The 25743-nt window shown below is 38.1% G+C and overlaps 2 protein-coding genes across 3 annotated transcripts in view; one reads left to right on the top strand and one right to left on the bottom strand.

Moving 5' to 3' along the window:
- DCAF17 (DDB1 and CUL4 associated factor 17) overlaps positions 1 to 7246 on the bottom strand; it is a 36570-nt gene extending 29324 nt beyond the window's left edge. The window contains exons 1-4 of one of the 2 annotated variants that reach the window (XM_036858781.1): positions 6833 to 7246; positions 6293 to 6396; positions 2801 to 2839; positions 405 to 495 (exon numbers count right to left, since the gene is read on the bottom strand). In XM_036858781.1, coding sequence (XP_036714676.1) covers positions 405 to 495; positions 2801 to 2839; positions 6293 to 6396; positions 6833 to 6958 — 360 coding nt within the window. In that variant the 5' untranslated portion in view covers positions 6959 to 7246. The remainder of the gene's footprint in view (positions 1 to 404; positions 496 to 2800; positions 2840 to 6292; positions 6397 to 6832) is intronic. The other variant, XM_036858782.1, reaches the window with a different exon arrangement.
- Positions 7247 to 7496: 250 nt separating this feature from the next.
- The window catches only part of METTL8 (methyltransferase like 8), a 79910-nt gene continuing 61663 nt past the window's right edge, over positions 7497 to 25743 (top strand). The window contains exon 1 of the mRNA XM_036856980.1: positions 7497 to 7694. The gene's annotated coding sequence lies outside the window, so the exon portion shown is untranslated. The remainder of the gene's footprint in view (positions 7695 to 25743) is intronic.

Genomic DNA, 25743 nt, shown 5'->3' with positions numbered 1-25743 from the left:
CACTTTCAAAGAGTCACGTAACGTAACTGTTGCCCTAAATAAATATTTTATTGTCTCAATATATTAAGTAGAATAATCTCTTAAACGCTAAGAATAACTATAAACTAGCTTATATTGCTTATAAAACTTTTAATCAGTTCATAACTTTTTCTAGTTTTCAAGATTCACAAGTGGTATTAAAAGTTAAAAATATATTCATAGTATTAATATATAATTTTTTAGGACAAGAATTACTTCGTGAGGAAAAATGATAATCAAAAGATATGCTCTCTTCTCGATTCCTTTCAAGGTTTAAGGATCACTATGATACTTAAGTTTTATTTCTTTATGCAGTATGTTAACAATAATCTGTTCTTCTAGGCTAAAAATGCTTTAGAAATAAGTGCTCTAAAAACAAATCTTACCACTGGGCATTCCCATAATAAAGCATCCTCTATTTTTTCTGATTTGGAACATTTTGGCATTTCATAAAGTTTTCTTGGCTCTGATGCAACACTGGGGAAAAAAAAAAGATTATTCTTCTTCATAAATGAGGTAGTGTTTGCTCAGATTTGAGGGATTTTTTTTTTTTTAATTCAGAGATTTGGAATACCAAAAATACAACTTGCTACTTTGCTTTCCTCTTCTCGATTAAATGTTAACATTTTTTTTTCTGATCACAAAATTCATAATACACATTCATCATAGAAAAAAATCTAAAATATATAATAAACTAAAATAAATTATAATAGTATAAAACTACCCAATATTAACATTTTGGCTCAGTATTAATATCTTGGTTCATTTCCCTCTAGCTTTTCTTTATATACACATACCCACCTGCTGATCACTTTCCAAAATTGGATCATATTGAGTTCTTTCTTTACCCTTTAACATTTATTATGAATATCTCTGTTGAATTCCACATTCATAAACTGTTATTCCAACATCGTAAAATGAAAATTAATTAGATAAAGAGTTCCTTTATTTGCGATGCAAATTAGTAGATAAAAAAGGAAATACCCTTTAAGGCTTTTTTTTTTACTCCCAAGTTGTGTTTCAGAAAGGTTGAATAAGTTTATACTTCTGCCAATACTGAACACTATAATTTTGATATGAAAAATAGTCTCTTACCTTTAATTTATACTTCCCTGATTACTGAGAGGTATACATAGATGTTTTCATTTTTTTAAACTCATGAACTTTAAAATTAAACTACTATTTAGAAACAATTTTTAGGGTGACAATTTTATTCAACTTTGATGTACTCTCACTGACTCAAAGCTTTAAACCAAACAGAATTTCACAGGAATGAAAGCAACCTCATATATGATTCTAACCTATGGGTAAAACACCCCTGAATGGCATATTAAAGAACTCCAGTGGTATTTACCATTGGATCACCAATCAATGCCACTTACTCTGATTTTTTAAAAATTTTCAATTAAAGCAGCTACCTCTAAATTGGAAAAGTTACAATATGGGCATTAAATGATACCAAAGAATTACTGTTAATTTTCCTGGGCATGATAATGACATTATGATGATATAAGAAGATGTCCAGATTTCCACTTCTAGCATGAGAGTATGAGGAGCTCTATGGACATGTTCCCCAGGAAAATGGTGAGAATTATAAAAGGACAACTAATTAAAGTCTCTGGAAGTGGTCCCAGAGGCATATAACAAATGAAAAAACATTTACTCAAAAAAATCTACTAGGGGCTTCCCTGGTGGCGCAGTGGTTGAGAATCTGCCTGCCAATGCAGGAGACACGGGTTCGGGCCCTGGTCTGGGAAGATCCCACATGCCACGGAGCAACTAAGCCCGTGAGCCACTATTACTGATAAATAAATTAAAAAAAAAAAAAAATCTACTAGAACTCAGTAAGAACAGTAAGAGTCTATGGTGTTTGAAATAATATGTGCTCCCTCCCCACCATTCTTAGCTCAGCAAGATGAAAACTCTACTCCAGATTGGTACAGCCAAGAGCACAGGGCTCCCTCAACCCCCGGCTCCCAGAGGGTTACCTTCCCTCAAAGGGTAGAATGACAGCATTTTCCATCCAGCATCCACCTCCTCATTGCTGGGCCTGGGTCCTAGGTTAGTGCAGTCAAGAGGTGGGACTCCCTTCTTCTGCCTAGCCCCTACTCATGGGATGGAGGCTCTACCTTGGGCCTGCCATGCCTAAGAATACTGGAGCTCTCAGTATTACCACCTCATAAAGCAGTGGTTCCACATTCAGAGTGGCAAGAAAATCCGAGGCTAATGTCTGCCCCAACCCCATGTGCTCAGCTAGAGTAGGGGAGTCATTCAGAGGCAAAAGTGCCACTGACCCTCTCCCCCTGCCAGCTTGAGAGCCTTGGCTTGAAGATTTTGCCTGGTGGAGAAGCAGGCCATAAAGCAGATAGCCCCAAGTCTCTTCCCAGAGAAACTGACTTCATTTGTAACAGAGTGAGAAGTTCTAGCCTAAGAGCACTCTCACAACCAGTGGAGGCTGTGGTGAAAGGCAAATGAGTAGAGATCTGTAGATTCACTGGCCATACAGGCTAAACTGTAGGCTGGCTAATTTGCTGGAGAGAATCAGAAAAAGACTGCTGGGAGGGGCCCTCCAGGGTCAGAACAAATCTCAAACACTACCTAAAACACCATTGTCTCTAACTTCTGGTTTCTGGTCCATCAGTCATGTCCTCACAACAAGAAAATAGCTAAGCAAACTGAAAATCAACAACTCTTATTAGTTACATCAGATAATTGAGGTCAGAGGGCAAATTGCTGCCCCCAAAACTGGAGAGAGAGGTGGATACCAAGAATCACAGCTTACTAGAAGCAAAAACCCAGGAGCAAGCCGCTGGAGTCAGTACTGGGGAGACAAAAACAAGAACACCGGAGAAAATTTTAGGTGCTGACACCTACAGCGACAGCAAGCAACAAACACAGCCTAACTCCTAGCCAGAATAACATTAATCTCACTCTAAAGACCTATTTACTGCAATTCCTTTTACCCAATACATCATGTACGACTTTCAACAAAAAATTACAAGGCACGTTAAAATGCAAAATACGAAGTTTAAAGAGACAAAGCAAGTGTGAGGACCAGACTTAAGTTATGGTGGAGATTTTGGAATTATCAGATTGGGAACTTAAAATAAATATGATTAATATGCTAAGGACTCTAATGGAAAAAGTGGACACATGGAGGAACAGATGGGTAATTAAGCAGAGAGACAAAAATCCTAAGAAAAATCAAAAGGAAATGCTAGAAATCAAAAACACCATAATACAAATGAAGAATGTCTTTGATGGGCTTATCAGGAGACCGGACACAGCCGAGGAAAGAATCAGTGATCTTGAACATACGTCAACAGAAACTTCCCAAACTAGAAAGAAAAAAGAATGAATAAAGCAGAACAGAACATCTAAGAACTGTGGGAAATTGGAAAATGTGTAATGAACACATAATGGGAATACCAGAAGGAGAAGAAAGAGAACAAAACAGAAGAAATACTGAAATAATAATGGCTGAAAATTTTCCAAAATTAATGACAGACACCAAACCACATATATAGGAAGCTTACAGAACACCAAGCATGATAAATACCAAAAAATCTATACCTAGGCATACCATATTCCAACTGTAGAAAATCAAAAACAAAGAGAACATCTTGAAAGACGGGAGAGGGAAAAAAATCACCTTACCTACAGATGAACAGGTTAAGAATTACACTGGACTTCTCTTCAGAAACCATGCAAGCAAGTAGAGAGTGGAGTGAAATATTTAAAGTGATGAAACAAAACAAACTCCCACCAACCTAGAATTCTGTATCCTGAGAGGTTATCCTTCAAAAGGTGAGGAGAAATAAGACTTTTTCAGACAAACAAAATTGAGGGAATGTGTTGTCAGTGAACCTGCCTTATAAGAAAGTTCTGCCTTAAGAACTCAAAGAAGTTCTCCAGAGAGAAGAAAAATGATATAGGTCAGAAACTCAGATCTACATAAAGAAAAGAAGAATGTTAAAGAAGGAATAAATAAAGATAAAATAAAATCCATCATTTTTCTTATACTTAATTGATTTAACAGATAAAAATGTGTTTATAATAATGTATTCAGCAACAAGGTATTCAATGATTACAGCTTATGGATAAGTAAAATGAATGACAGCAATATTATAAAACACAGGAGGGAGGAATTAGAAACACTCTGTTATAAGGTAGCTGCACTACTCATGAAGAGAGTAGGAGAGAGTGACTTGAAAGTGACTTAGATTAGTTGTAAATGTATACTGCAAGTTCCAAGGCAACCAATAAAAAGTTTAAAAAAGAAATATAATTGATATGTTAAAGTGGAGAGAAAATGTAATGATATAGGATGCTCAGTTAAAACCAGAGAAGGCAGAAAAAGAATAAAAGACAAAGAAACAAAGAACAAACACAATGAATAGAAAATAGTTACAAATATGGGAGGTATCAAAACAACTACATCAATAATCACTTTAAATGTGAGTGGTCTGAATACACCTATCAAAAGACAGAGTGTCAGAGTAGATTAAAAACAAGACCCAAATATATGTTATAACATGTAAGTATACCATGCAAATATTATCCACAAGAAAGCTGGAGTAGCCATATTAATTTCAGACACAGGAGACTTTGACAAGGAAAATTATCAGGGATAAAGAGTGGCATTACTTAATGTGTATGCATCTAACAACAGAATGTCAAAATATGTGAGACAAAAACTTATAGAACACAAGGAGAAATAGACAAATCCACTAATACAGAGACTTCAAAACAACCTCTATCAGTAACTGACAGATCCAACAAGCAGAGTCCATAAGGATACAGTTGAACTGAACAGTACCATCAATCAGCTGGGTGCAACTGACACCTTTAGAGTACTTCATCCAACAACAAGGGAATACACATTCTTCTCAAGCCCATGTGAAACATTCACCAAGATAGACCACACTCTGGGCCATAAAGTATACTTCAACAAATTTTAAAAACTAGAAATAATACAAAATATGCTCTCAGAACACAGTGGAATTAGATTAGAAATCAATAACAGAAAGATAGCTGGAAAATCTCAAAATATTTGGAGATTAAATGATACATTTCTAATTAACACAAGGGTCAAAGAAACTCTCAAAAGAAATTTTAAAATGAATATACAATGTATCAACATTTGTGGGATGCAGCAAAAACAGTCCTTAGAGGGAAATGTATGGCATTAAATATATATATTAGAAAAGGAGAGGTGTTTCTGGGTTGGTGAACACATGGAGATTCAGGAAGAGTGGCGGGCTCAAAGAGCATAGAAGCTCTGTGCTCCTTCCCATATACATTGCCCTATGCATCTCTTCCATCTGGCTGTTCCTGAGTTATAAACTTTTACAATAAACTGGTAATCTACTAAGAAGCCAGTCACACACAAAAATCACATATTATGTGATTCAATTTTTTGAAATGTCCAAAACAGATGAATCTATAGAGACAGAAAGTAGACTAGCAGTTGCATAGGGCTGAGGGTGATGAAGGTATCCTGGTGATAGCTAAAGGGTACAGTGTTTCTTTTTGAGGTAATGAAAATGTTCTAAAATTAACTCTAGTGATGGCTGCCTATATGAACCATCAGTGGTTCATCAAATTCATTTTCATTGAATTTCAAGGAAGTAAAAATCATTGAATTGTACACTTTAAAAGGGTGAATTACAAAGCCGTTAAAAAAGAAAAAGGAAATAACCATATTTTTTAAGAGCAGCAAACAAGTACGGCAAGATGTTTGGAATATGCTTTAAAATATTTAGCAAAGGAATAAAGGAAAAGGGGGTGGGAAAAGATAAGCAAATGTGGCAAAATCTTGATCCTTTTTGAATCTAGGTAATGAATATATGGGGTTCACTATGCTATTCTCTACTTGAGCAAGTTTGAAAATTTTCTTCTAAAACAAAGGCAAGTAGTTTCAAAACAAAACACAGAAAGTCTTCTCTAAAACAGCATCTAATTAGTAGGTACCTGGATCTCTTGACTCTGGTTTCTTATAAGCAGAATAAAATACTACATTGTACTCAGCAATCTGTCATTTTGCCTGCAATATAAATTTGCTTCAAATTGGTGTTTACAAGGATAAAACCTCAAACTTTAGATTTAACAAGATTTTAAAATTACATGCATTTTACCCCCTACCCTTATTTTGGACCGATTTCTCCATTCTTCTATTTCACTAAGCACTAATGTAGGCAAGCGTTTCTATAAAAATTAGAGTTAAGATCAACAGTCAAATGAATTACAGCAAAAACTTTCACCAAAAAGATACCTGCTGACACAGCACCGATAGTTGTCAAAATATATTCTTCCTCTCTCATAGGCTATTGGTGACTTGGAATGAGTTGTCCAAACATTCTTAAACTTAGTACTTTCCTAAAAGACACAAGGAATTTCGATTTAGCAAATAACTCCTAAGTTTCTACTGTGCACCAATTTTAAGTTGGATAGTTACATTTACAGCTTTCAAAGTAATTTCATGTACGTTCTTAAAAAAACATTATGTTCAATTCTTCCTCACTCCGCCTTCACGTTTTGGCTTAAGTGGGGTGACCAATTTTTAGAAAAAAACTGTCTGCAAGACATAAGAAAGTTAAAACTAAAAGCATGTGGCGGTTCTATTAAAGGCTATTTACTAATCCTCCAGGTTCAAGGCCTGGATCACCCTGCCCATCACGGGTGATCTTCTTAAAACGGGGCTGTATTGAGTGAAAACTGCACCCCGGCCGGAAGCTTGACTCCCACCCCTAGCCCCACCCCCCGCCAGTCGCCCCGCTGCCCCTGGTTCGGCTCCCGGCCGGCGGGCGGTCACCTGGCACACCAGCGCCCGCAGGATACCCAGGTTCGTCCTCTGCACCACGCCCGCATCCCGAGAGAAGAAGCCCAGCGCCCGGCGACTCAGCCTGCGGCACACGTTGGGCTTCTGGCTTGGGCCCATGGAGGTGCGGGCCGGTGGCGGAGTTGGCAGGGCTCAAGAGGGGTGCGCCTCTCACTCCGGCGCCGAGCAACGGCCGCTACCTTCGAACCTCCAGGCCCCAACTCCCCGAGGGGGCCAGGAAAAGCTGACACCCGGAGCCGGGCCGGGGGAGCACGGCAGTGGGACGAAGGAAGGCAGAGCCGGCGTCGCCCGAGAGCGGGCAATTGGGAAGGAAAAGAAACTCCCTTCCTGGCTGGCCCCTCAAACACTCTCCGGCTGCGGACCCGGCGGCAGACACTGCGACGCCCGTAACGCGCGATCCGCCGGAGCCGTTCCCTCACTGGGAAATGTAGTTCCCAGTGTCCTCGGAGGGATCTTGACTTGTTCCCAGAACTACAACCCCCACAAGGCAGCGGGGAGCGAGCGCTTGTCCTGGCCCCGCCTCTAACCGGCCGTGGCCCCGCCCTGCCCCGCCTCCTCTGGCCCCGGCGGAGGCTGCGCCGTAGGGCTGGCGCGCCTTTCCGGCTCTGCACGCGGCGCCGCGGGAGAACCGTGGGGGCGCTGTGCTGCAGCCTCTTGGTTCCCGTTACCTGTTCGAGCCCTGCATTCAGGGGTCCGTCCCTTGCCGCCCCGGTACCCTTACGTCTCTCAGACCCCGACTTTTGCTCTGAGAGGCCCTGACAGGGCGCCGAGAGGGGGGTAGTGTCGTGTGCTACCGCCGCTCTCCCCCGAGGGCAGCGTCCTGTGCTAAAGAAAGGTACGCCCTCGGCTTTCCCTTCAGTCACGCGTTGGACGTTGTGGATGAGGTGGACGGTTAAACCTTTTGGGTCCGTAAACACTATGCTTTTGTTATTATGAGTTAGTGGTGAAGGTGCTGGCATTCCCACCAAACTAGAGTTGAATTACTTTCGCGGAGGCCCGCCCTTTTGTGGTCCGCGGAGACGCAGGCTGGTTTTGCGATAATTGCTGCATTGTCCTTACTCTCGCCTTTTTTCCCCCCTCCTTATCGGGAGTGAAATATGAAATATTTACATTGTTATTGAACTGCCTAGGGTACTCCACGTTGATTCCTCTAAGTAAAAAATAACTTTGTGACTAGCCCTGCCTGTAGGGTCAAGGTTCCTGTCATATCCTCAAGGGCTGGGTCATTGAGGATATGACATTCCTACCACACTAAGGTTTCAGTAATCTTGCACCAGACGAGGCCCATTGCTTTGCTTTTAAGTGCCTTGAGGGTGGTGTCTTTGCATCTCCCACGTGGCCTCTTGTTCAGACGTGGGCTAGGGAGTGATTGCATTTGACTGACAGAGCAAAAAGTACAATACTGGGTGAGTGCATTGGTTTTAAGTGTTTAGGAAAAATTTGTCATATCTCTTTTTAACTCTGCTGAATTTCCTTTAGGGCCTGGGCTTTTGCTGATTTTTTCATGACTTATTTACAGCATACTGTGGAGTGCTTTGTATATTTTTAGAGAGCGCTATAATAGTTAATTTGGTAATTCATGAATGCAGCTGTCACTGAGAAAACGGACCCAGAAAAGATAACTGGGTTTTCTTTGGCTGAAATGAAATTCAAATCATTGCTGAATTGAATTGATCACCTCTTTTTTTCTCCTTCCCCTTCACCCCAACTTGTTTGTCTCCCAGTGGTCTGTATCTCACCACCAAGTCACCCAAGGGACAGTCATCCTAGATGCCCTCTTTTCTGTCACCCTCAACCAAGTGCTTTTGGTTCTGTTATCCATCTCCTCTTCATATCCCCCCGGAGTAATTTAGGGCCTCACCATTTTATCACATTATTATGTTAAGTAGCCTCCTTTCTGCCTTACTTAAATACTTTCAATTCCAACCCTCCACACTGCTTGCTGCCAGAGTGATTTTTCTAAAGCACAAATCTGTCATTTCCCTATTTAATCTTTCAGTGGCTCCCAGTCACCCAGAGCAGAATTTCTCAAACCTAAGTAGATACCTAGGATTCTCTGTGGTGAACTTAAAATATGTTCAGTATAAACGGTTGTACATTACATGAAGCAAAACTGTAAAACAAATAAATTCTGATGAATGCTTATTCATTGTTACCAATGAGACTGTTTTTGCTGGACCTATCATGCTCTAAAAAGTAAACCTTCACTGTCCTCCAGGGCATAAATTCCTTACAGAAAGGCCTGTCCGCATTGTCCTTGTGTTGAGAGATTACTGAGTGACTTCACCTCTTTTCTTTATTTAAACCAATGTAAAAATCTTCCTTTGTTCATTGCGTCATGATTTCATTTGACCTTCACTTGACAAACATCATTTATGTAAAAGTCTCCATGTCTCTCATTAACCTGTGCCAATGATGAACCACTTGTTTGCCAGTGCAGTCCTGAACACAAGCGTGTGAACTGAAATCTTGTGACAGTACTGTAATCAATTAAAAGGTAGTCATCCAGATGATCCAGAGTATCCTTTTGTTCAAAAAATTTTTTTTATTTAGATTTTTAGCAAATTAAAAATAAAACATTTCTCTAGAGAAATCTCATAACCTCAAGGCTACGTATACGAATTCCTCGAGGTTTGTATAGGTGCCTTATAGGACAAAATCTGAATGCCTTAGTGTAGTATACAGGGCAATTTACTATCTGCATCTTGCCTACATTTTCAGCTTCATCTTTGCCCATTCTTCACATTTGCTCCTTTTTTTTTTTTTTAAAGAGTCTCTGCTTTTTTAAAAAATTTAATTAATTAATTAATTTATTTATTATTTTTGGCTGCTTTGGGTCTTCGTTACTGCGCGCGGGCTTTCTCTAGTTGCGGTGAGCGGGGGCTTCTCTTCGTTGTGGTGTGCGGAATTCTCATTGCGGTGTCTTCTCTTGTTGCGGAGCATGAGCTCTAGGCGTGTGGGCTTCATTAGTTGCGGCATGCGGGCTCAGTAGTTGTGACTCACAGGCTCTAGAGCACAGGCTCAGTAGTTGTGGCACACGGGCTTAGTTGCTCTGTGGCATGTGGGATCTTCCCAGACCAGGGCTCCAGCCTGTGTCCCCTGCAATGGCAGACGGATTCTTAACCACTGCGCCACCAGGGAAGCCCCACGTTTGCTCTTGTGCTTCTGACATGTTGCCTACTTGCTCAAACCAGGGTGCCTTTACATTTAAAATTTTCTTTGTCTGGAGCTCCCTTCCTCTCCTCTTACCTGTTTATCTCAAGACTCATCCCAGGTATCACAGCTCCACTCACACACTTTTCCTGACCCCTCCATCTTCTAACATGTTAGAAGAGACAAGGCAAGTTATAGCCTTGCCTCTTCTAACATGTTACTCTGCATACACTGGTTGTGGCACTATATTAGAATTGTTGTTTGCCTGTCTTCCCAACGTTTGTGCTTAGAGAGGTCCATTCATTCATTCAACATACATATGCAGTAACCACATTTTAGGCAGTGTGCTAAGGATGCATATGTATGTTGAATGAATGGGCTATTCTAAAAACAATGTTGTACAGATTCTATTGTCAGCAACTAAGTACTTTTAACATAGAATCAGATTTAGTCTTCATTCTTTAAATAAGTAGGAAACCACAATATTAATAAAAAGAAATAACTTTGTAAAAACTTTAATCCCTTGTTATAAAGCAGAAACTAACACACCATTGTAAAGCAATTATACTCCAATAAAGATGTTAAAATAAATAAATAAAAAATAAACCTATGGGAATCAATCAATAAATAAAGATTCTTTTCTTCACAAACAAAAAAAAAAAAACTTTAATCCCTAACAGTTCTACCTATAAAGTAGATATTTTCTTGTTGAAGGTAAAATGTCATGAACAGATACCCCTAGGTTAAGATTTGGAAATTACTTCTCTTAATTTGGGGCATAAAACAAACATTAGTTCTTTTTTTTTTTTTTTTTCATTCCGTGTCTGTGTGATGTTTAGAGAATACTTAACCATCCTTGCCATGATATTTTAAAGACAGAAAAGAGGACATATGAGTTCAGAAGTTAATAAAATGCTTTTTGTTCACATACGTCGTTTAAAGAGGCATAACAGAATAAATGTATAAAACACTCCGGTTATTAAACCTGAACATTTGTTCAGAGACAAAGAAATTTGAGCCAAGGCCACAAGAGGTCATTCATTCAACATGTAATTATTTTCATCTACAATGTGCTGGCAGCTATTTTGGCATAGGGTATAACAATGAACAGGGAACAAGGTCCTCACGTGTTGGGAGAGATAGACAATACATAGAATTTAAAAATAAGATTTTCAGGTAGTGATAAAGTGCTGGGAAGAAGAGAAAACAGAGTGATGTGCTCGACAGTGAGTGGTTGAGAGCCCTGCTGTACCCAGAATGGTCAGGAAAGGCCTCTCTGAAGAGTGGAGTTTGAACTGAGCCCAGAATGATGAGGATGAGCCAATCTGCATGAACTGAGGTTAGAGTAGTCCAGGCAGAGGGATGCTCCAATTCAGGGTCCCCAAGGCAGTCACAACGTTGGATTATTCTACAACTATGAGAAGGCTAGTGTGATTCTTTAGTGTGCGTGAGGGAAGTGAACTTGCCGAGGTAGGCTGGGACCAAGTCACATCGGGTATAAGGAATTTTGGACTTTATTCTGTTGTGATGGGAAGCCATAGGACACTTTGAAGAAGGAGTGTAACATGATCTAATTTGTTATAGTAAGATCATTGTGGCTATAGTGTACTGCAGTGGCGCAAGAATGGAAACAAGGAGATGGTGGCTGTTGCATTGGTCCAGGTAAGAGATGATAGATGGACTAGAGTGGTAGCAGGAGAGATGGAAAGAAGGACACAGATTCAGGATATATTTATTTTGAAAGTAGAACTGACAGGACTTCTGATGTAGTGGATATTAAAGATGAAGGAAAGAGTCAAGTAAAATCATGATAAAGCAGAACCACAAATCAACATCCCCAAATTCCCCAGAACAAATGGAAAGCAGGGAAATACTCACGATGTGCTGTCAATGAAAAGATGCCAAGATTTCATTAAATGTACACATTAGCATTATAGACATTAATGCTGGAGAATGTTAGGATCTGTTCTGTGGCTGGGGCATGTGGGAAGAGAGGAATAAAATCAGGTCCCAGAAGTAGGCAGGGGTCAGAGCATGTGAGCCCATGGCAATGTGATGGGAAAAATCTCTGGAGTGATATTACATTCCCTTAAAGAGATAGTTGGGTACAGCATCAGGACAAGAGGGAAGTAGAGAGACCAGTTAGCAGGTAATTGTAGTAGTTCAGGTGAGAGTGAGTCACTTTTGGAAATTTATTTTGAAATTATTGAGGCTTTTAACCATAAATTTGGTTCTTTTATTTTTTCTCTGTATATTTTGATGATATATGTCTGAACATGTAGTAGATTCATTCATATACAAAATCCAGAAAGATTTAGGTTTAAAGGATTGATAGTAAAGTTTACAAACTATTCCCTTATTTAAAAAAATATTTTATTTATTCAAAAGAATATGTATAGGTAACATAGCATAATATATAAGTAATAATTATAAAATGAATACCCAGATAGCTATCATCAACTTTAAAAAAACAGAACATTACCTAAAACTTTGACGTCTCCTATGTGCCCATCGTTGTTCCTGGATCCCTCTTTCCTCTTTATATAAATAAAACATTAAGTTTTGAATGTTTTTGAACATCATATAAATTGAATCATACTGCATATATGTACTCTTCTACAAGTTGTCTATTTTTGCTTCAACATTACACTTGACAAAGTACCTGTAGTTCATTTCATTTATTTTTACCAATATATAGTATTTCATTGTGTGAATTTACTAAAATTTATTTATCCATTTTCTACTGGCTGGGCTTTTGTTTCTTTTGGGCTTTTTATTCCTAGAAAAGTGCTTCTATAGACCTTAAACCTGTGTTTTGGTACACACATTAAAGAAGGTGTTCTTTTTCTATTGCTGTGTAACACATTACCCCAAACTAAGCACCTTAAACTAACACCCGTTTATTGTCCCTCTTTTTTTTGTACACCGATGACTACTTGTCCCAGAGCCATTTATTGGAGGGGCCCTCATTTCTCCACAGATCTGTAGTGCTAACTCTGTTATATATCAAGTTTACATTCATAGTGTATTTCTAGGCTCTATTTTCTGGTCTATTCTATTTTTCTCTCCCTGGGTTAATGAATACCTGACCACTTTTATAATAAGACTTTCCAGCTGGTAGAGCAAGTCCTCTACCTTATTCCTTTTCTTCAGGAGGGTCTTATTTCTTTTTTGCAATTGCACTTTCATATACATTTTTAAATCTGCTTAAGTTCTACAAAAACCTTACTGGAATTTTGATTGGGATGACATTAAATCTACCTATCAATTTGAAGAGAACTGACATCTTTACCATATCAAATTATCCTATCTCTGAAGACAGTATGTCTCTCCATTTATTTAGATCTTTTTTAGTGTCTTTTAATGAAATTTTATAATCTTTTTCTTAATGGATTGCATATTTTGCAACTTTCTAAGTACATTATATTTTTGGTCAGTGTTGTAAATGGTATATGTATTTTTTCAATTAATTTTTTTTTGGCTACGTTGGGTCTTCATTGTGTGAATGGTATATTTTTAAATTAGGTCTTCTCACTATATTTTTGCTAGTATGTAAACATGCAGTTGTCTTTTTGTATATTGATCTTACGTTTAGCAACGTTGTTTTTGTATATTGATCTTTTGTTTGCCAACATTTATCTTTAATAACAATAATTGTCATTTGTAAGGTTTGGGGGATTTTTCTACATAGATAATCATGTCCTCTGGAAACTGTGACAGTTTTGTTACTTCCCTCTCAATTTTTTTTACTTTTTTTCCTCTTTCTTTTCTTACTATGTTGGCCAGGACCTCCAGTGCAGTGTTGAATAGAACCAGTGATAATGGACATCCTTGTCTTATTCATGTTTATAAATGGAATACTTCTAATATTTCACCATTAAGGATGACATTGTAGGTTTTTGGTAGCTACCTTTTATCAGATTAATGAAATTCTCATCCATTCCATATTTGCTAAAAGTCTTGTTCATTTTATTTTTAGTCATGAATGGGTGTTGAATTTTATCAAAGACTTTCTCTGTAACTGCTGAGGTGATAAAATAATTTTTTCCCTGTAATCTGATAATGTGGTAATTACATAAATATATTTTCTAATGTTAAACCAAACTTGAGTTTAGATAAGTGATGTGTTTTGTTTTTTAAACACTGTGGAATTTGGGCAACTGCTGGCTTCATTGCTCTCTCAGCTCTTTGGATCTTTGCTAGCTTTTGGTCTCTGAGAGTTTCTCTTTCTTTTTTGCTGGCTCACTGATGTATCGATATTTAACAAGATATATTTTTTAATGTATTTGTCCAGGCTTTTGGGAATATTTTATAGCAGAAAGGTTTTTGGGGTATGAGGTTCACCAAATTACCAGAACAAGAGTTCCACTTTCTCATATTTTTAGTGTAAAAGCTTCCATTAATGTAAGATACGATCACTTAGCACCATTTCTGTCTTCTCTTCTTCTTGTCTGTGTGCACAACCATGCCTCTCCCTGCTGAAATCAAGGAAATGGAGTTGTGTGGTAGAAAGAGCATCACATCAGGAGTCACAAGGCACAAGTTGTAGCACCATCAGCATCACATAGTGAAATTTTGACCAAAACACTTACTCTGTTTCCTTCAATCATCTGCTAAGTGGAAACAGGATTGAAGTGAATCACATGAATTTATAAACATGAACACACTGTTGTAGAGAGTTTGGGGAGGAGAGAGGGTTGATTAAGTAGCACAGAGCATTGTTTCTTTTTAGGGTGGAGAAATTTCGTATGATAGTGTAATGGTGGATACATAACACTGCATTTCTTTTTTTTTTTTTTTTTTTTTTTCCTGTTGTGCCATGCACGGCATGCAAGATCTTAGTTCCCCAACCAGGGATCGAACCCGTGCCCCCTGCATTGGAAGCGTAGAGTCTTAACCATTGGAGTGCCAGGAAAGTCCCAGACTGTGCATTTATTAAAACCCATATAGCTTTACAGCACAAAGAGTAAAACTTAATGTATGCAAAATTTAAAAAAGAAGGGGAAGAGGGGGTTCCAGGATATAATGCAGACGGTGACAAAAGAATCTAACTGTATTACAAATGTATGCGGTGACCTCACTGAAAGGAGCAAGAGAAAAGGTGCTGACCTAAGTAACTTTGAAAATGAGACTGTAAGACTAAAAGCAGTAGGAACTATACATAAGCGCTGTCCTCTAGTTGATAAAAGTTTCCCACAGAGGTATGGGTTAATAATTCTGAAACTACTACACATGAGTACTGGAATTAAACAATTAATAGCTGCATGGTGGATGATGGCAACCAGGTTTCTTACTGTTGGAGTGAGAGGTTATAGACAACCAAGTGGGGAAGCTAGAATGATCCATGTGGTAATGGATTAGAGTTGGAGACGTTAGTATAAACTCTAGTTAGCTTACTATAGATACAGATGGATACATATGAAACATTTATAGATAAAGATATGTGTATATACATGGTCTAGTATACACACATATGTTTCCTTGCTTTGTCAGTTGAGAGGGCCTAGAAGCAAGGACAGCGTAGTAGCAAAGAGCACACCCAGCGCCCAGACCATTCTCCAATAAAAGGAACAAACACTCTATTTATTTATTTAATAAATTATTTTATTTTATTTTATTTATTTTTGGCTGCGTTGGGTCTTCATTGCTGCACACGGGCTGTCTCTAGTTGCAGCGAGTGGGGGCTACTCTTCGTTGTGGTGCACGGGCTTCTCATTGCGGTGGCTTCTCTTTGTTGCAGAGCATGGGCTCTAGGTGTGCGGGCTTCCGTAGTTGTAGCACGCAGGCTCAGTGGTTGTGGCTCGCGGGCTCTAGAGCGCAGGCTCAGTAGTTGTGGCGCACAGGTTTAGTTGCCCCGCGGCATGTGGGATCTTCCCAGACCAGGGATTGAACCCATGTCCACTGCATTGGCAGGCAGATTCTTAACCACTGCGCCACCAGGGAAGTCCCAACACTCTTTAGAGGAAATGGTTGATTCTAGGACTGGGTCAAGGAATATACAAGAGTCTGCAACATCTTGTAGTGCCAGAAAGTAAAGAAGTGCTCAAAAACACAATGATGGGAATGTGTCAAAAGGATATAGGAGCCAACAGAAAGAGCTCTTAATGGGCAAAGCAGGAATAGTTTGAACAACAAAATAAAGTAGTATTGGGTTATAACCCAAAGTTTAAAATAAATATCAATGAGTCTGTACTGATATAAGCAAGTGATTGAACAAATAAATGGGGAAGAAGAAACAAATCTCCCTTGCAAAAACATTCCAAATAATTTATGTAGACACTTCACCCTCAGAAAGGTGGAGTATAACTCCCCCCTCCTTAAGTGTTGGCTGTGCATAGTGACTTCCTGCCAAAGCATATGGTATGGAAAAGAAGGGGGTTGGTAACTTTACAGTAGAAACCTGTCAGTCACTACCTCAGCCAATTTATCAAGGTTAACATCAACAGTGGTGAGTCATGTTCATATCATGTACCCTTGATATGATGTGATAAGAATGGCACTTTACCTCTGTGGTTTTCCTCCCTAAAGCCCATAACCCCAGTCTAATCATGAGAAAAACATCTGATGAATATTAACTGAGAGGCATTCTAAAGATCAGTACTCCTCAAAACTGTCAGGGTCTTCAAAAACAAAGAAAGTTTGAGAAACTGTTAGAGCCAAAGAGAAGCCTAAGGAGACTTGATGGCGAAATGTAATGTGGTGTCCTAGATGGAATCCTGGAAGAGAGAAAGGACATTAGGGAAAAACGAAGGAAATCTGAATAAAGTATGGACTTAAGTTTATAATAATGTGTTAATACTGGCTTATGAATTGTAACAAATACACTATACTAATGTAAGATTTTAATAATGAGGAAACTATGTCAGATATATGGGAATTCTTTGTACTATCTGCAACTTTTCTGTAAACTTAAAACTGTTCTAAAATTAAAAGTTTACTTTAAAAATGCTATAGGAATATGGTAGATACTACTGAATAGAGGAAACATAGCTTTAGTGGTTAAGAAGATGAACTCAGGTACCAGCCTGCCTGGGTTCAGATCTCAGCCTCATTACTTATTAGTGTGTGAACCTGGTTACCCTAAGTAACTAGAATTACTTAACCTCTATGTGCCTCAATTTACTTATCTGTTAAATGGGTTCTTGGGAGGACTAAATGACTTAATATATGTAAAGCACTTAGAGTAATGCCTGGCACATAGTCAGCACTATATAATTGTTTGAGTCTATTATTACCACTTTGCTTTGCTCTTTAGCTTTGGGGATCTCTGTGATTATAGCTGAATTTCAGTGACTCTCCTTCAGCATACTGAGTTTTAGCTTGGCACTCTGACAAAACAGTATTTATAATGTTTTGCTTATAAGGGAAAAATCATCAAGATGGTAAACATTCAAGAGAAAGTAGGACCAGAACTTGAGGATTCCCAACCCCAGTTTCCTGCTACATATATATAGTATTGACTGAGTGAATGCAGAAGCCATGAAACCTGACAGGATACTTTTTATGGGCCTAGACATTCCAACATAGAGATTCTGAAGTTAACTTTGGTTTTCAGTAGATTCCTTATTAAAATATCCACTTCCCTTGTTAAACTGATGTTCTTTTAGGACAAAGCACTGCCTGCAGTGCAAACCCCTCAGATTTAGGGTTCAGCACCTAAAATTTTGGTGATATTTTAAACAAAATGGAATGAATGTATTATAGAAACATATGTTTTAGGCCTTTTACTTCTGTGCCTAGAATACATACCAACTCTTCAGAAAACCCCTTATAGATCAGCAGCTCAGGTAGAATAGAGCTCTGAGAAGAACGTAGAATTTAGAGTCAGGAGACCTGCTTGGAGTGTGGGTTCTTGTAGCTGTGTGATCAAGGCCACTCATTAACCCCTTTGAGCTTCAGCTCCCATCTGTAAAATGGTGATAACAGAAATGCTTGTCCTGCCTTCCTCCCTGGCTTATAGAATTGTTGTAAGGATTAGGTGTGAAAATGAATGTGAGAGCTCTTTGTAAGTTGTAAAACCTATACAAGTATTATTTGTTATGATAATCTCAGGTTTTCAACCAGAGTAAAATTCTAATGGAGCTTTATAGTCATAGTAAGTGTTGCAGTCATCTGCACACCTTTACTTACTTATTATGTAATAAACTGAAATCATTTGAATTTAAGATGCTTTAGATGGTATATTTTCTCATAGGACTTTAGTTTTTATGATGTTTTTCTTTGGTGTAACAAAGGAAGGCATTGTTTTAATCTGGAATTGTCTCTTTGAGGTGGCAGTTTCAGGAAATGTTTTCCAAACTCTTCATTGAAATTGGCTGTATAGAGAACACAAAAGTGTATTCCTGTCATTTAGAAGTTGTCTCCTACAGACACAGACCTTCTTGTCCTGGTGTGGAGCTGACCAGCAGAGGGTGCACAAGCTTTCCCAGCAGCTAGGCTGGGCAGACCTGACTGGTGCCATCTGTGTGTGCTGCCTGATGATTAACAAGTACTATAAATGAAAAGGTTCTAGCACATCGGAATCACAGTTACCAAATGAAAGAGACAGCAGCCATAATGTCACACAGCAGTGTAGGAAGTACCTCCCTAGTTGGTGAATAGGAAGTTTCTGGATAACTGGAATTTGATATTCTAACGTGGGTTTATTTGTCTGTTTTCCACCTTCTCCTGCTACTCTTTGCTTTTTCCAATTTCTTTCTCTTTCCGGGTTTTTTACCCCACCTTCTCAGCATCTGCAATTGTCTGCCTCACCTGGTCTAACAAATTGGGGTCTTTTAAAAGTAGCCTGTCCCTGGACTTCTTTGACCTTAAGGTATTTGGGTCCTGAATCCAGCCAACTACAGCATTCTGTCTGGGTCCCACCAACCAAACTCTTACAAACTCCATGGCATCTTTTCCTCCATAGAAATGAGTGACCATCAGAAAATTTTGTAACCTTTTAGTGTTACTGTCACTACTGCCCGTATCATCTTTTTTTCCCCCTTCCTTCCCAAGCGTGGATAGTATATAGAATGTATATAGTTACTGGTTTTTAAAATATTTTTATATTTTCTGATTATAAAAGTAATTTGAGTTTTCTCGAAAAGAACATTTTGAGACACATTAAGAAGAAAATATAAGGATCTCCTTGAGCCTTTCAGTCAAAGGGAACTACCATAAACTCTTCCAGACTTTCTCTATGCATACACATAGGTGTTGGTATGTGTATTAATTTTTTAAAATGAGATCATACCATAGGTACTCTTTTGTACCTTTTTTACTCTACCTAATAAATCATGGACTTCTTTCCATATCAACAACTTTAGGTTTTTAGCAACATTTTAAGTAACTACATAATTTTCCTTTATATAGGTGTACAGTAATTTAGTCAGTTCTCTAAAGATGAATATTTGGATTGTTTGCAGTTTTTCAGTGTAATGCTGTGACAAATCCTTAATATATTCTTCTGATTATATTCTTAGGATATATTTCTAGAAATGGAATTTTCCATCAGATTTCTTCTTTAAAAATGTTCATGTGTATTGCCAAAGTCCCCTCAGGAAAGGTTCCTTGGTACAATCTCCCTGGCAATGTGTGAGGATGCTTGTTCTTGCACACCACTGATCACATTTCACCTTTGCCAAAATGATGGTGAGTAACCCATTGCACCAATTTTTTTTTAATTGGTGGACTTTCCACTCTCCATGTCACCCCAGAAAATTAATCTATGGCAGCAGTTCTCAAGTTTTCTGGTCTCAGGACCACTTGACACTCTGAAAAATTATAGAGGCCTCCCAAGAGCTTTTGTTTATGTGGATCATAGTTATCATTGTTTGCTGTGTTAGAAATTAAACCTAAGAAAAAATTTAAATATTTATTTAAGTCCTTTTAAAACAATAATAAACCTATTGCATATTAGTATGAATACCCTTTTTATTAAAAGTATTTTCCAAAAGAAAAAAGTTAGAAGAGTAGCATGGTTTTACATTTTTGCAGATCTCCTTAATGTATGGCCTAAAAGAAGATGGCTAGATTCTTATATTTGCTTTTGCACTGTCTATTATGATATGTTGTTCCGGTTGATATATATGAAGAAAATCTGATCTCACACAGATATATAAGTAGTTAGAAAGGGGCGGAGTACTTTAAAAGTCTATTCAGGTGAGTGTGAAGAATCTCCTTTAATACTACACTAAATCCCAGTAAGTGGTAGCTTCTTTTTTTAATTAATTAATTTATTTATTTATTTATTTTTGGTTGTGTTGGGTCTTCGTTGCTGTGTGTGAGCTTCCTCTAGTTGCAGCGAGCTGGGGCTTCTCATTGTGGTGGCTTCTCCTGGCGTGGCTCGCGGGCTCTAGGCGCACGGGCTTCAGTAGTTGTGGCACACAGGCTTAGTTGCTCCGCATCATGTGGGATCTTCCCGGACCAGGGCTCGAACCCGTGTCCGCCTGCATGGGCAGGCGGATTCTTAACCACTGCACCACCAGGGAAGTCCATGTGGTAGTTTCTTAAAGGTTAATTGCAATATAATATTTGAAATCATACCTGTGAACTTTTTCTACTCTGTTACATTAAAATCCATTGGTCTGTCTTGTACTTTGAGTGGATCTTTTACCCATGCATGATTTTGTGATATCATATGTTGGCCATCTGGAAAATATTGGTTCACTGAGTTATGCAGGTCTTCCAAATGTTGACATATTTCATTTTACAATATCAAAAATACTTTATTCTCATCAGAACAGTGTTTAAGTGTCAGCAAGCTGTTAAGCTCACAGTGGTGGACACAGGGTTTCCAAAATTCTAATTTTTTTTTTTTTTAAAGATCAAATTTATAGAGAGAATGTTTTGCTTATCTCTTTTAAATTTTATTTATTTATTTATTTATGGCTGTGTTCGGTCTTTGTTTCTGTGCGAGGGCTTTCTCCAGTTGTGGCAAGTGGGGGCCCCTCTTCACCGCAGTGCGCGGGCCTCTCACTATCGCGGCCTCTCTTGTTGCTGAGCACAAGCTCCAGACGTGCAGGCTCAGTAATTGTGGCTCACAGGCCCAGCTGCTCCGCGGCATGTGGGATCTTCCGGGACCAGGGCTCGAACCCGTGTCCCCTGCATTGGCAGGCGGATTCTTAACCACTGCACCACCAGGGAAGTCCCCAAAATTCTAATTTTTGCTTGAAACCTTGAATTTTATCAATGGCAACAAATGCTGTCAGTTGTTTTCTTGACAGGCTTACTTTGTTTTTGAGAAAATGCCAAAGTAAAAATGGGGTTCCATGAAAACAATCTTCATTGCTTCATCAAGGATATGCTTAAGTGAAACTGGTTTTTTTCTTTTTTTTTCCTCAAATGCATGGTTGGTAAAGAAGGCATGACCTCTAGTATAGTTTGGTGCAACTGCCTTGTTTCAGACCAAGGTCCCAGCAATTTTATCCACCATTGCCTGTACACCATCAGTGCAAATGTCACCACAGTAAAAAAGGCAAATAACATGTGGATGGTATTATGAAAATAATTCTGACCTTTTGCAGACCCACTTAAAGTGTCTTGGGGGCCCCTAGGGATCTGTAGACCACACTTTGAGAACCTCAAAAGGTCTAAGGTAATCACAGGAACTCATTCTCTTACCAGAGACTGGTTTAGGAATAGTTTGTGACCCTATTCTGGCCAGTGACATCTGAGAGCAAGTCTGTTGAGGAACTTGTGAAAAAGTTTCCTCATCACTAAAAAGAGACATAAGAAGGAGATGGTCCTTTTCCTGCTCTGGATATTGTCATGCCAGTGTGATGCCTGGAACTGCTGCAGCTGTTTGTAATTAACAAAGCGAACCAGCCTTAGAATGAAGGTGATGCTATTTAGAGCAAGATGGAGAAATGGCATGAACCTGGGTCCTTGATGACATTATAGAACTGAAACCATACCTGGAACTTGCCCAACCTCTGGAATTAGTTCTGAGAGATAACATGCTCTATTTATCTGAGCCAGTTTGAATAGTGTCTTCTGCTACTTGCAGTCAGAAGCATCCCCAAAAGTTATTTATTATTAGTGTGATGAACATTTTTAAGTGTTTAGTGGCCATTTGCATTTCTTTCATGAATGCTTATTGATGGTATTAGCACATTTTCTACTGAGGTCATTTCTAATTATTTTCTAAACATTCCTTATATATTAATCATATTAACACATTGTAATATTTTGCATTTATTTCCATGAGTGTCTTTTATAGTATATCATCCTGTACATTCCTATAGCAATCAATTAGTCTTTTTCTTTTTTCTTTTATATTTTATGGCTTTGGTATCATGTTTAAAAGAGTCTTTTCTACCCCACTTTTTAGTAAGTATTCGCCTATATTTTTTCTAAGCCTATAAAAAGTATTTTTACATTAAAAACTTTAATTCATCTGGAATTTATTTGGTGTTAGATAGAGTAGGGATATAACTTTATTTTTTCTAAATAGATAACCCCAGTACCATACTGTCTTGATTACTGTAGCTTTGTAGTATAGTCTGAAGTCAGGGAGCCTGATTCCTCCAGCTCCATTTTTCGTTCTCAAGATTGCTTTGGCTATTCGGGGTCTTTTGTGTTTCCATACAAATTGTGAAATTTTTTGTTCTAGTTCTGTGAAAAATACCAGTGATAGTTTGATAGGGATTGCATTGAATCTGTAGATTGCTTTGGGTAGTAGAGTCATTTTCACAATGTTGATTCTTCCAATCCAAGAACATGGTATATCTCTCCATCTATTTGTATCATCTTTAATTTCTTTCATCAGTGTCTTATAATTTTCTGCATACAGGTCTTTTGTCTCCTTAGGTAGGTTTATTCCTAGATATTTTATTCTTTTTGTTGCAATGGTAAATGGAAGTGTTTTCTTAATTTCACTTTCAGAGTTTTCATCATTAGTGTATAGGAATGCAAGAGATTTCTGTGCATTAATTTTGTATCCTGCTACTTTACCAAATTCATAAAGAAGATGTGGCACATATATATAATGGAATATTACTCAGCCATAAAAAGAAACGAAATAGAGTTATTTGTAGTGAGGTGGATGGACCTCGAGTCTGTCATACAGAGTGAAGTAAGTCAGAAAGAGAAAAACAAATACACTATGCTAACACATATATATGGAATCTAAGAGAAAAAAAAAAAAAAAAAGTCATGAAGAACCTAGTGGTAAGACGGGAATAAAGACACAGACCTACTAGAGAATGGACTTGAGGATATGGGGAGGGGGAAGGGTAAGCTGTGACAAAGTGAGAGAGTGGCATGGACATGTATACACTACCAAACATAAAATAGATAGCTAGTGGGAAGCAACTGCATAGCACAGGGAGATCAGCTCAGTGCTTTGTGACCACCTAGAGGGGTGGGATAGGGAGGGTGGGAGGGAGGGAGATGCAAGAGGGAAGAGATACGGGAACATATGTATATGTATAACTGATTCACTTTGTTATAAAGCAGAAACTAACACACCATTGTAAAGCAATTATACTCCAATAAAGATGTTTAAAAATTTTTTTTTAAATTTAAAAAAAATAAATAAATAGGTAACCCCTTTTCTTAATACGCTTCTTTGAATAGGCCAGTCTTAACCTACTGATTTGAAATACTAGCTTTATTACAAATGGAATTCTTATATATAATTTGACTAGTTTCTGGACTTTCTATTCTGTTCTAGTGCTTTGACTGTATATCCTGGCACTATAGACATGGCCAGGATATATTTGCTTTCTAGAGTATTGTAATGTATGGAAGGGCAAGGACTATCCCAACCCTCCTTAACCCTACCCCACCACAATCAACAGCACTCATTTCCCCTGCAGTATTTTCTTGGTACTTCCTGCATATTTATTCTTCCAGGTGAACTTTAAAATTATTTGTTCAAGTTCTCCGAAAACATTTTTGGAACTTTGATTGGAATTACTTTAATTTTGGCGAGAATTTACATTTTCTTTACAATATTGAATCTTCAGCTCCAGAAACCCATGTACTGTCTTCCTATTTATTAAATTATCTTCCATGCTCCTCTGTAAAGTTGTATAGCTTTCTTAATATCAGTCCTGTACATTCCTGGCTAAATTTATTCCTAGGTATTTCATATAATTTTTTTGTTGTAATTGTAAGAGGGCTCTTTCCCCCTGTATATTTTCTATTTTTGTTATCAGTATTAAAAAAAAAAAACTTTAAAAAATCTAGCTCATATTTCCAGATAGTTTTGGCTTCTCAAAACAGAATAAGCACAAAGGATACTATCATTTGTGGCAGTACAGTGTGTACTATGTGGACTTGATTTATGAGGTATGACTGTTTGAGACTGTTTAAGGAAACAGAACATACCAGAAGCTATATCTTAATGAATATGATCCTTCCAAGCTGGTTATGTTGAGAATCTGTACATTTATGGCAACAAGAACAACTTACTCTAAAAACAACAAAAGGTATATATCCTAAAGCAAAAAAATTGCCACCACTGAGGATATGAAAAAGAATCAATTAGCTTGCTATGAGGAAATTATCTGAAAATAATGTTTTCAAAGATGTTTTACTGTTATTGGAATAAATAGTAATCTCTTAAGGTGATTTATTTGAAAGGACAACACTTATTTTGATGTAAAGTTGTAATTTTTAGTTAAACAACATAACTTTATAGGCACACCTTATGTTATCAGGTGGCAAAGAGATGGCCGACATGTTTTTTGTGTTTGCTATTGTTGTTTTAAAAGAATCATTTAATCAGATTGTTTTTTGTATTAAATAAGATTCCAGTTGCCCCAGGCATTATGGATTGGCGGTGTTTCAGCTGTTTGGGAAAATGGAATTTGCCAGTTTTCTAAGATCATCTAAAATAAACAAATTTCTTTTCATCCACATTATGGATTTTGAAAGCATGTGTAGTCTAGCCTGGTATCTTAATCACCAATTAAAATGCTCCTGTGGAAAATGTGGTTCTGAGCTCTTAATAGCTGACTTACAAATGGTCTTAGAAATAAGACCTTTTATAGATTGAAGATTACTATGGTTTCTCTACATATTGTGGTCCTTGGAAGTTAAGACTATAATTAACATTCTCAATTATTCTCAAGCACCTTGCTGTGGCATTATTATTCACGGGCTATTTGTTTTAATCATTCTTAAATGTATTGATATTTTAGTTTATGTAATTTCTGAATAAGTTTATTATATGTTAAGTAAAGAGTGCTTGTGCTTTTTTTCTTTGGGTGAGGAGTCTGACTCTAGGTCAGAATCGTATGTGTGATCTTTCAGGCCTGGCAGTTAGCAATTAAGACTTTTCCTGCAAGGCCTCATCGGGAGAAGCTGCCATCCGCACACCAGAATTGGTGTACAGCCAGTGCACTGCAGTTTTCTGTAGGGATTCCAGTCAAGCCTTCCCCCACCCACCCCCCGCCCTGCCTCGCCCCACTCTGTGTGGCCATGCTTTTATGTATATCTGCATTCTGATAAAGTGAATGCATATGTGGGGACCCACAAAATGGATGTCACGCCAGTGGCCTGGTCAAGGTCACATTTCTAAACCTTTGTCAGCCTGCCCTTATGGGAAACACCTGTCAAGGAAACCTAACATACTACAATCACAATCCTCCAACCTAATTTTAGCTAGCTCACCTTACCCTAGGAAACAGGACCTGCTAGCCTTATAAGGAAATCCCTGACCTCCTAGGCAATCATGCTGTGTTTCCACATTGCCTCTTCTAATGTACTATAAAACTTGCTCTTGCCCAGAATCCCCTGGGAAG

This window comes from Balaenoptera musculus, chromosome 7 (assembly GCF_009873245.2).
Source record: "Balaenoptera musculus isolate JJ_BM4_2016_0621 chromosome 7, mBalMus1.pri.v3, whole genome shotgun sequence".
NCBI lineage: Eukaryota > Metazoa > Chordata > Mammalia > Artiodactyla > Balaenopteridae > Balaenoptera > Balaenoptera musculus.
The sequence above is the reverse complement of the archived record's forward strand: the minus strand, read 5'-3'. Positions and strand labels throughout refer to the sequence as shown.